Raw genomic sequence first — 9,551 nt, forward strand, 5'->3', positions numbered from 1 at the left:
AATACTACAGCACTGCTACTCACCAGAACTATTACTCAATGAAATGAGCCCGCCCTGCCAAAGACCAGGAAGTGAGAAGACCACATAGCTCTGAATTGCTCAAGAGACATCTTGAGAATAAGCCTCCAAGTTTACCAGAATGACTGCTCAAATACGCTCTGTTTTAGTGTATTGAGGACATCCCTGAGCAAGATACTCCTCTTCTACTATAGCCATGTACTATAATAAGACATATGGTCAGGAGTTCTCCTTGTGGACAACTTCTCTAAGAGGCCCCAGGGTGGCAATTATGAGTCACTACTGGCTGTATCTTATGGAGGCTCTTTGGCTGGTAAATAAATATTTTAGGTTAATCACATATAGGGGACTGTAGGGCCAAACAATTCGACATTAAAATCATTTGTGGGCAGGATGTTGTACTCTTTAGTTCAGAGTGTTGGGTATGTGTATACTACAGTTAAGTCCATATAACTTTGGACAGAGACAACATTTTTCTAATTTTGGTTATAGACATTACCACAATGAATTTTAAACAAAACAATTCAGATGCAGTTGAAGTTCAGACTTTCAGCTTCCATTTGAGAGTATCCACATTAAAATTGGATGAAGGGTTTAGGAGTTTCAGCTCCTTAACATGTGCTGTTTTTAAAGGGACCAAAAGTAATTGGACAGATTCAATAATTTTAAATAAAATGTTCATTTCTAGTACTTGGTTGAAAACCCTTTTGTTGGCAATGACTGCCTGAAGTCTTGAACTCATGGACATCACCAGACGCTGTGTTTCCTCCTTTTTGATGCTCTGTCAGTCCTTCACTGCAGTGGTTTTCAGTTGCTGTTTGTTTGTGCGCCTTTCTGTCTGAAGTTTAGTCTTTAGCAAGTGAAATGCATGCTCAATGTTGTCTCTGTCCAAATATATATGGACTTAACTGTATATTGTTTTAATCTGACAACCAAATCATTCTTAAAGAATTTCTGCTGAAACTAGTTTTTGGAATAGACTGTATTACAGTATGCTACCCTTTTTTGCAATCAATAGGGTAAAAGCTGAGCTTGGCGATATATTCCTTTCCATTTTATTCAGTCTTTTTGTGAAAAAAGCTGTAATTCTGCCAGGACTCGTAGAGGCAGCCTGGGAGTCCGGCATCCCTCCCTCACAGACTTAGTGATTGACAGCTTATCCTGTGTATTATACAGTGTGGAACCGTTGGATTCACACTCTAGAAATATAGTAGATATCTGTACAATGTCATTGCAACTTCACGGGATTACGAGATTGATGTCTGTACTAGATCTTCTGTCCTGGTAGACACTGTGCTAACACCTTACATCCTTCAATATATTTATTGCAGAAGGAGCTGGAGAACTTTGATCAACCATTTCGAGCCTTGGCGAAGTCATTCCATCATCTCTACCAAGAAAGAGTAGAAACCTTCAAAAGTCTTGTGTAGCATCCTTGATGCAAAGTTACTGATGGCAGCATATGTCGGCTATGGAGAGAATGATTTAAAGTCAATGGGGCTAATTTATTAAAGGGATCGCAAGTTAGTCCACAAACCCACTCATCTACTCTCTGATAGGCTCCTTGTCTAATGTGGCAAAAAAATGTTCAAAATACATAATAAATGTGCTACAAGGCATGGAAGACAGTTTTTTGGTCCAAATTCAATATGTCACGTATCACTTTGTTTTAACAACTTGCTTGATTGTTGGGTGTCCTACTACTGGGACTTGCACTGATCGGCAGAACCGGAAACTTATCCCAGTTAGAACAGAACAGCAGTGCTCATTTTCGACCTTCGCTCCATTTATTCCCTGTGGAGCCGACGTGCATTTGGCTTTTTACGACAGTCCCATAGAGAATTAATGGTGTGGCGATCGAGCGTCCAACTTGCCTCGCCATCTTGTAACGGGAATTAGGCTGGGTCCACATTGCGTTCTGTGAACCCGTTTAACGGACTACGTTACACCGTGGCATGACGCGGTGTAGCACAGTCCGTTAACGCAGGGGTCCCCAACTCCAGTCCTCAAGGCCCACCAACAAGTCATGTTTTCAGGATTTCCTTTGCATTGCACAGGTGATGCAATTAATACCTGGGCAAGACTAAGGAAATCCTGAAAACATGACATGTTGGTGGGCCTTGAGGACTGGAGTTGGGGACCCCTGCGTTAACACCACCATTACTTTCAATGGCGGACGCATCGCTAGCGCACACCCACAATGGGCGTGTGCTAGCGATGTGCTGTCATTGAGTGATGGACCCGAGACGCGGGCTGCAGCGTTTCCGGGTCCGTCACTAGTAGCGCACTGCTAGCGCAGATGGAGCTAGCAGAAACTCCATCTGCGCTGGCGCAGTGCGAAAGTCGGCACTTGCGTTAGTGCAGTCCGTTTAACGGATTTGTTGAACGGACTGCACAACGCAAGTGTGAACCTAGCCTTAAAGTTATCTGCCAGCAATAAAAATTCCCCATTCTGCTTGGTCCAAGCAGTGGGACACCTACCGGTCAGCAAGTTATTACCTCTCTCCTTGTTTTAACTGGACAACCAGTTCTAAAGGGAATCTGTCAGTGAGATCAACCCTCCTGAGCCGTCTATATGGGCATGCTCGTAACAGCTAATTTACATATTAAGAAAATTGTGAATTACTTTGGAATAAGACATCAGATGTCAAGGTATCATATGACCTACATGCCCATATAGATGACTTAGGAGAGTAGACACTGCTGACAGATGTCTGGTGCATGTAGCTTAGTAAATGGGCCCCAATGTGTGGGTGACATATATAGGACTTTTGCCTTATTGTGATGTTTATGGTGTTAATTTCTTGCATTTATATGTATGTGTTTTACCTCTCTACATATATCTGTTTCTATACAAAAATAAAGCTTTATACAAGATTTTCCTTATACTGAGAGGTTTCCATATGGAAATGTGACTGTACCAAGAGTTTTACAGCAGTGAAATGTGTGTCAGTAATCGATTTAGAGACCATTACATTGTGACCTCAGCCTGGAATGCTAGGGAATAATTTTGGTGCTTTTATTACATCGGGAATGGTGCCCCGGTCTCTGGAACAGGGCAGCCGGCACTAAATTCATAAACTGGGCTCGTACTATGTGGATAAAGGCATCGTATGGAGGAGCAAGACCAGGTTGGAACGAACTTTGTTTTCAGATGATTTTTTTTAGTTAGTACTGTAAAAACTTGTAAAGAAACAAATGATACCAGCTATCCACAGTAGAGGTGATAATTATCTGAATGCTGGGGGTCCCACAGCTGGTACCACCACGATCACTAGTGCACAGCACTATAGGTTATAATGAGTACGTGTGGGGTCCATGAAAAAATGAATGCCACACATGCTACTGCAAACACGGACATATGAATGGGCCTAACAGGATAATCTGCCAGTGCTAAGGATGCATGATGAGATTGAGCAACCAAAATACCTTCTGTTGTGCTAGCAGTTAAAGAGAACATGTCAGGAGATTGACGCTGCTGAAATCACCGGCAGCATGAATCCGACACTGGTTGCATTTGCCCAGCAATATATGCTTCAGGCCAGAGTCATACGAGCGTTAATTCTCTCTACTGAGAGAATCTGATGAGTCTGCGGAAATCCGACTGTATTCGAATGATTGTCCGATGTTTCCCGCGCACCCATTGACTTGAATAGCTTTGTGCGATCCAATTTGCTCTGATAACTAGTTGGAGACCAGTCCCCTGTGGCTTCTCCTTGACCGCTACCCTAGAATAACAGATCTTCCCCTACGTGTACAGTATATAGGGAGAAGCTTATCACTCACAGATGAGTTTGGCAGACAGAAAGGACCCAGGACCCGCCTCAGACTAGTCGTCCAAGACACATAATCCTCGGCCAGCTTGTCAAAGTATTCAGAGTAATAGAAGAACAGCGCTCCATCCAGGTGTAGTAGTAAAGAAGAAAAATAGAATTATTCTTACCGTTAATTCGGTTTCTAGAAGCCTTCCACGACAGCCACAGGAGGTTGTCTCCATACCCTAATGGGGGACAGGAAGCACAAGAGGTTAAAAACCCCTCCCACCTCCCATTAACCAGTGACTTACAACTGAACCCATAGCACCGGTTACCTTTTAGGTTCTCAGAACAAATATCCAAGAACATCGGGAGGGAATTAATGCTGTCGTGGAAGGCTTCTAGAAACCGAATTAACGGTAAGAATAATTCTATTTTCTCTAGCAGCCTTCCACGACAGCCACAGGAGGAATGCCAACCAATTCTGTATTTAGGGAGGGACCACAGCCTGAAGAACCTTTCGGCCAAAGGCAAGATCCCTGTTGGACCAGAAGTCCAATCTATAATGCTTAGTAAATGTGTGTAGAGAAGACCATGTTGCAGCCCTGCAAATCTGCTCTGTTGAAGCACCAGCCCTTTCAGTCCAGGAGACGGAAGTAGATCTGGTGGAATGAGCCTTTAGGCCCGCAGGAATCGCAATATTCTGAGCTAGGTATGCTTCCGTAATGGCCTTCTTTATCCAGTTGGCGATGGTACTCTTCGCTACCTTCTTGCCCTTGTTTCGGCCAGATAGATGAACAAAGAGATTTTTGTCGATTCTGAAGGATTTAGTTTGTTCCAAGTAGTATTGCACTATACGCCGTACATTCAATGTATGAAATCTGTGTTCTTCCGGATTTGAAGGATTGTGACAGAACGATGGGAGGACTATATCCTGTGATCGATGAAATTCTGACACTACTTTCGGAAGAAAACATGGATCTGGTCGGAACACAATGGAATCATCTCTTATGGTAAGATAAGGTTCTCTAATTGAAAGGGCTTGTATTTCCCCCACTCGTCTTGCAGTAGAAATTGCAACTAAAAAGGAAGTCTTGCAGGACAGAAGCTGTGAGGAACAAGATGATAACGGCTCAAATGGAGGAGCCATAAGACCCTTTAGAACTATGTTTAAGTCCCATGATGGTACAAAGATTTGTTTTCTTGGACAATGTCTTGATGCTGAGACCATAAACCTTTTTATCCAACGGTGACCTGCAAGGTCTTGGTCGAAGACAGAACTCAAAGCTGACACTTGGACCTTTAAGGTACTTGGCTTCAGCCCCAACTCCAATCCTTTTTGTAGAAAATCTAATATTTGTGAGATATTAGGATGGAAAGGGTCAGGATTATGAGGATGACACCACGAGGAGAATCTCTTCCAAATTTTGCTATATATAGCATTGGTGAAAGGTTTTCTAGATTTCTGTAAAGTAGAGATTACTGACTCTGAAAGACATTTAGCTCTTAGTACCTGGGCTTCAATAGCCAGGCTGCCAGCTTGAATTTCTGCGGCTCCGGATGATAAAAGGGGCCCTGGCAGAGTAGATCCTCTGATGTTTGAAGAAATACTGGACCATCCACCTTCAGTTCTCTGATGAGGTGATACCAGCTCCTCTTTGGCCATGCCGGAGCTACTAGGATAGTCGGGACCTGATCGTCTCGGATCTTCCTGAGGGTCTTTGCAAGCAAAGGTATTGGAGGAAACACGTACGCTAGATGGAACCTCCATGTATGAGCAAAGACGTCTACTCCTTGAGACCTGTCTTTGGGGTCTAGAGAGAAGTAGTTCTTGACCTGTGCATTCTGGCTTGACGCTAGAAGATCTATGTCGGGGAGTCCCCATCTGTCTGTCAACATTCTGAAAACGTCTGTCTTCAGGCTCCATTCTCCTGGATGCAAATCGTGACGACTTAGGAGATCCGCATGAATGTTTACTGACCTTTTGAGATGTATTGCTGATAGTGAGAGGAGATGTTTCTCTGCCCAGCAAAAAATTCTGTTCGATATTGCTCTCAAATGGTTGAACTTCGGACTCACCTGGTGTTTTAGATGCGCTACAGTCGTCATATTGTCTGAGTAGACTCTGACATGTTGACCCATGATGAGACTGCTGGCTGCCAGAAGGGCCCTCTCCACTGCCATCAATTCTCTGAAGTTGGAGGAATTGGAGCTTTCTTTCCGATTCCAGTGACCCTGGAATGGGGTTTGCGAAACCACTGCTCCCCAACCTTTTTGACTGGCATCTGTTGTCACTGTTACCAGCGGATCTTGTATCCAGTCCACTCCTTTTAGCAGGTTAGATTGGATCGCCCGCCAGGTTAACAAGACCTTTACCTTCCCTGGAGTGTAGACTCTTCTGTTCAGGAAATTTGGATTTCCGTTCCAATTTCCTAGGATGTGTGCATGCAGAACTCTGGAGTGGCTTTGAGCCCACTGGACTGATTGTATACAGGCCGTCATCGACCCCAGAAGAGACATTGCAGACCGCAGAGTCGGAGACCGTTGTTTCTTGAAGTCTAGGACCTTGGATATCAGGTTCCTCTGGTGTTCCTCTGGTAGAAAAGATTTTTGATTTTCCGAGTCCAAAAGGACTCCGAGGAATTTTATCACCTTTGAAGGTAATAGTTGAGACTTCTTTAGATTGGGTATCCAACCCAAAAGTTGCAAGATGTTCAGAGTTTTGGAAATTCTCTGAGAATTTCGGCGGAAGGACCAATTATTAAAAGGTCGTCCAAGTACGGCACTATAGCGACGTCTTGGTTCCTGATATGAGCTACCGCTTCCGCCATGACTCTGGAAAAAACCCTTGGGGCCGAGGAGATCCCGAAGGGGAGAACGTTGTACTGGAAATGTAAGATTTTCTGATTGAATCGGACCGCAAATCTTAGGTATTTCCTGTGGCGAGGATGCATTGGAATATGGAAATAGGCATCCTTGAGGTCTATTGTTGCCATATAGGAATGAGGAGCTATCAGAGGGATGGCTGTTTTTACTGACTCCATTTTGACCTTGCGGTAAGTTATGTATTTGTTGAGAGCTTTTAGATTTATTATGGTCCGAGCCTGCCCGGAAGGCTTTTTTACCATGAAGATACGGGAATAGTGTCCCTTCCCTTGCTCGTTTATCGGGACCACAGAAATAGCTCTCCAGTCTAGTAAGTCCTGTATTCCTGCCATCATCAGTTTTTGAGTCTCCCGAGATGACGGGGAGGTGACTCTTAAGATCCTGGGAGGAGGCGCTTTGAACTCTATCAGAAGACCCTGATGGATGACACTCACCACCCAAGGGCTGTTGGAGATATTCTGCCAACTGTGAACAAAGTTCGAAAGCCTCCCCCCCACCGGATCGGAGTCATTGTTTTTCTTGTTGTGTTTGTTGGGGAATAAGGATGTTTTTAGGTTTCCCCTTGGCAGAACTCCACCTCCCAGATTTCCCTTTTCCTTTACCCTGGGAGGGCTGGGGCTGGGAGGGTTCGAAAAAAACGCTTCCTGGGAGGTCTTTGTTCAGGAAGAGTTTTCTTCCTGTCCGTGGCTTTTTCCAGTATGTCATCTAATGAGGGCCCAAACACAGTCACCCTTAAAAGGAATGGAACAAAGCTTTATTTTTGAAGTGACATCTCCGCTCCACATTTTTAGCCAGAGAGCTCTTCTGGCTGAATTTGTCTGGACTAGAGATCTGGCGGCCACACGGATGGATTCTAGTGAGGCGTCTGCAAGAAACCCAGTTGCTCGATGCAAAATAGGCAAGGAGTCCAATACTTCTTCTCTGGGGGTACCCTGAGAGATGTGGTTTTCTAGCTCTTCTATCCAGCGGAAGAGAGAGCGGGCCACACAGGTGGATGCAATGTTGAATCTGAGGGCCGAGGTAGAAGTTTCCCAGGATTTCTTGAGAAGGCTCTCAATCTTCCTATCTAAGGGGTCCTTTAACTGGGAAGAATCCTCGAACGGCAGAGCCGTCTTCTTAGCCACTCTTGCCACCTGAACATCTATTTTGGAGATGCTTCATTTGATTGAATCCTCATCTAGAGGAAACCGATGTTTAAAGTCTGAGGGGGTAGTTAGCCGTTTCTCAGGCAGTTCCCACTCATTATTGATCATGTCTATGATGCTTTTATGTACGGGAAACCCAGGTTGTTTTTCGGTATGTATACCGAATAGTTCGTCTTGTATAGACTGAGGAACTGGTTCCTCTTTTAGCCCCATAGTGTTCCTCACTGCAGACACCAATTCCTCAATGTATTCAGAGAAGAAAAGATATTTTCTAATTTCCGCAGACTTATGGGGTAACACATCTTCCCATTTGACTGAAGATGACGTATAAGACTCTTCAGACTCTGACCAAGAATATTCCTGGATTTTCCTCTTTTTGGGATGTGATGGACCAGGTGAGGACGGTGGTGGTGGTGGTGGAGGGGGGGCGAGTGTGGCTAAAGAGGTTTGGACCTCTTGCCTAACCAGGGAGCGAATTTCTTCAATTAATGAAGGGTGTTCCGCCCGGACTACTTTATCCGTACAAGGTTGGCACAACTTTTTCTCCCAATCTAAGGGCATTTTCACATTACAGGTAGCACATTTGCGTTTAGTAACGGTTCTAGGGCCAGGCTTGACTCCCTGAAATGAGAGAGGAAGCGGTGTAAGAAGGTATATTTAAACTACCTTAAAACGGGACCCATCTCTGCCGCACTTACTGGGGCTTGAGGAGCGCTGGGCTCTGCAGCTGCAGGGCAAGACGAATCCATGCTTACAGCAGGCTTACCTGAGACGATTTTGCAGCTTATATAGGAAATAAGCTGCACCAGCGCATGGCAATTAGCCGCCCCTCCCCCTCCGTGGTCCCAGGCAGGCGTGCGAGGGTGCAGCGTGCCTCACACGCCGTTCAGTAGTCCATAACGCTGGACAGGATATCGCTCCTATGCAAGAGCGCCGACCCGGAAGTAGAACACCACGTGACTTCCGGGTCACCGAACAGCGCGCACAGGAGGGGGAGACGCCGGAGAGCTCAAGGAGGCCTCCAGGAAGGGCTCACCGGTCCGCTTTACCCCGCAGGGGGAGCGCAGGAGGACCGGGAATGCGCTCCCGAATCCGGAGGAAACAGGGAGCATAACGGAGGAGGAAGCCTCGGGGCCCGACCACCAATGCCCGGCAAAGTAAAAAATAAAAAGGTACACTGCAGAGCCGGCCGCGCAGCGCACCAGGAACCTCTCCATGCCCCATGGGGAACAGGAAAGACACTGGTTAATGGGAGGTGGGAGGGGTTTTTAACCTCTTGTGCTTCCTGTCCCCCATTAGGGTATGGAGACAACCTCCTGTGGCTGTCATGGAAGGCTGCTAGAGAAAACTTTATTCCGCCATAGTGCAACGACGTTTCGACCGTCAATAGGTCTTTGTCAAGTATGATCTATTGACGGTCGAAACGTCGTTGCACTATGGCGGAATAAAGTTTTTCTTCTTTACTACTACACCTGGCTGGAGCGCTGTTCTTCTATTACTCTGATTACTTGTCTTATCCAATAGGGTTCCTTGGACTTGGAACAGGCGCACATAAACAGTGAGTGCTGTCAGCCTTCTTTTTAATGTATTAGCTTGTGAAAGTATGTCATCCAAGACATAGTCCTCGGTCAGCTTGTCAAAGAATGTCATCAAAGACATAGTCCTCGGTCAGCTTGTCAAAGTATGTTATCCAAGACACACAGTTTTCAGCCAGCTTGTCAAAGTATGTCATCCAAGACACATAGTC

At 45.4% G+C, this 9,551-nt stretch overlaps 1 protein-coding gene across 2 annotated transcripts in view; it reads left to right on the forward strand.

The window, feature by feature from the left end:
- The window catches only part of IFT27 (intraflagellar transport 27), a 42,811-nt gene extending 39,916 nt beyond the window's left edge, over window positions 1–2,895 (forward strand). For both annotated transcript variants that reach the window (XM_069736872.1, XM_069736873.1), the window contains exon 7: window positions 1,350–2,895. In XM_069736872.1, the coding sequence (XP_069592973.1) occupies window positions 1,350–1,448 (99 nt within the window). In that variant the 3' untranslated portion in view covers window positions 1,449–2,895. The remainder of the gene's footprint in view (window positions 1–1,349) is intronic.
- The last annotated feature ends 6,656 nt before the right edge of the window (window positions 2,896–9,551 follow it).

The sequence above is a fragment of the Ranitomeya imitator genome, chromosome 8 (assembly GCF_032444005.1).
Source record: "Ranitomeya imitator isolate aRanImi1 chromosome 8, aRanImi1.pri, whole genome shotgun sequence".
NCBI lineage: Eukaryota > Metazoa > Chordata > Amphibia > Anura > Dendrobatidae > Ranitomeya > Ranitomeya imitator.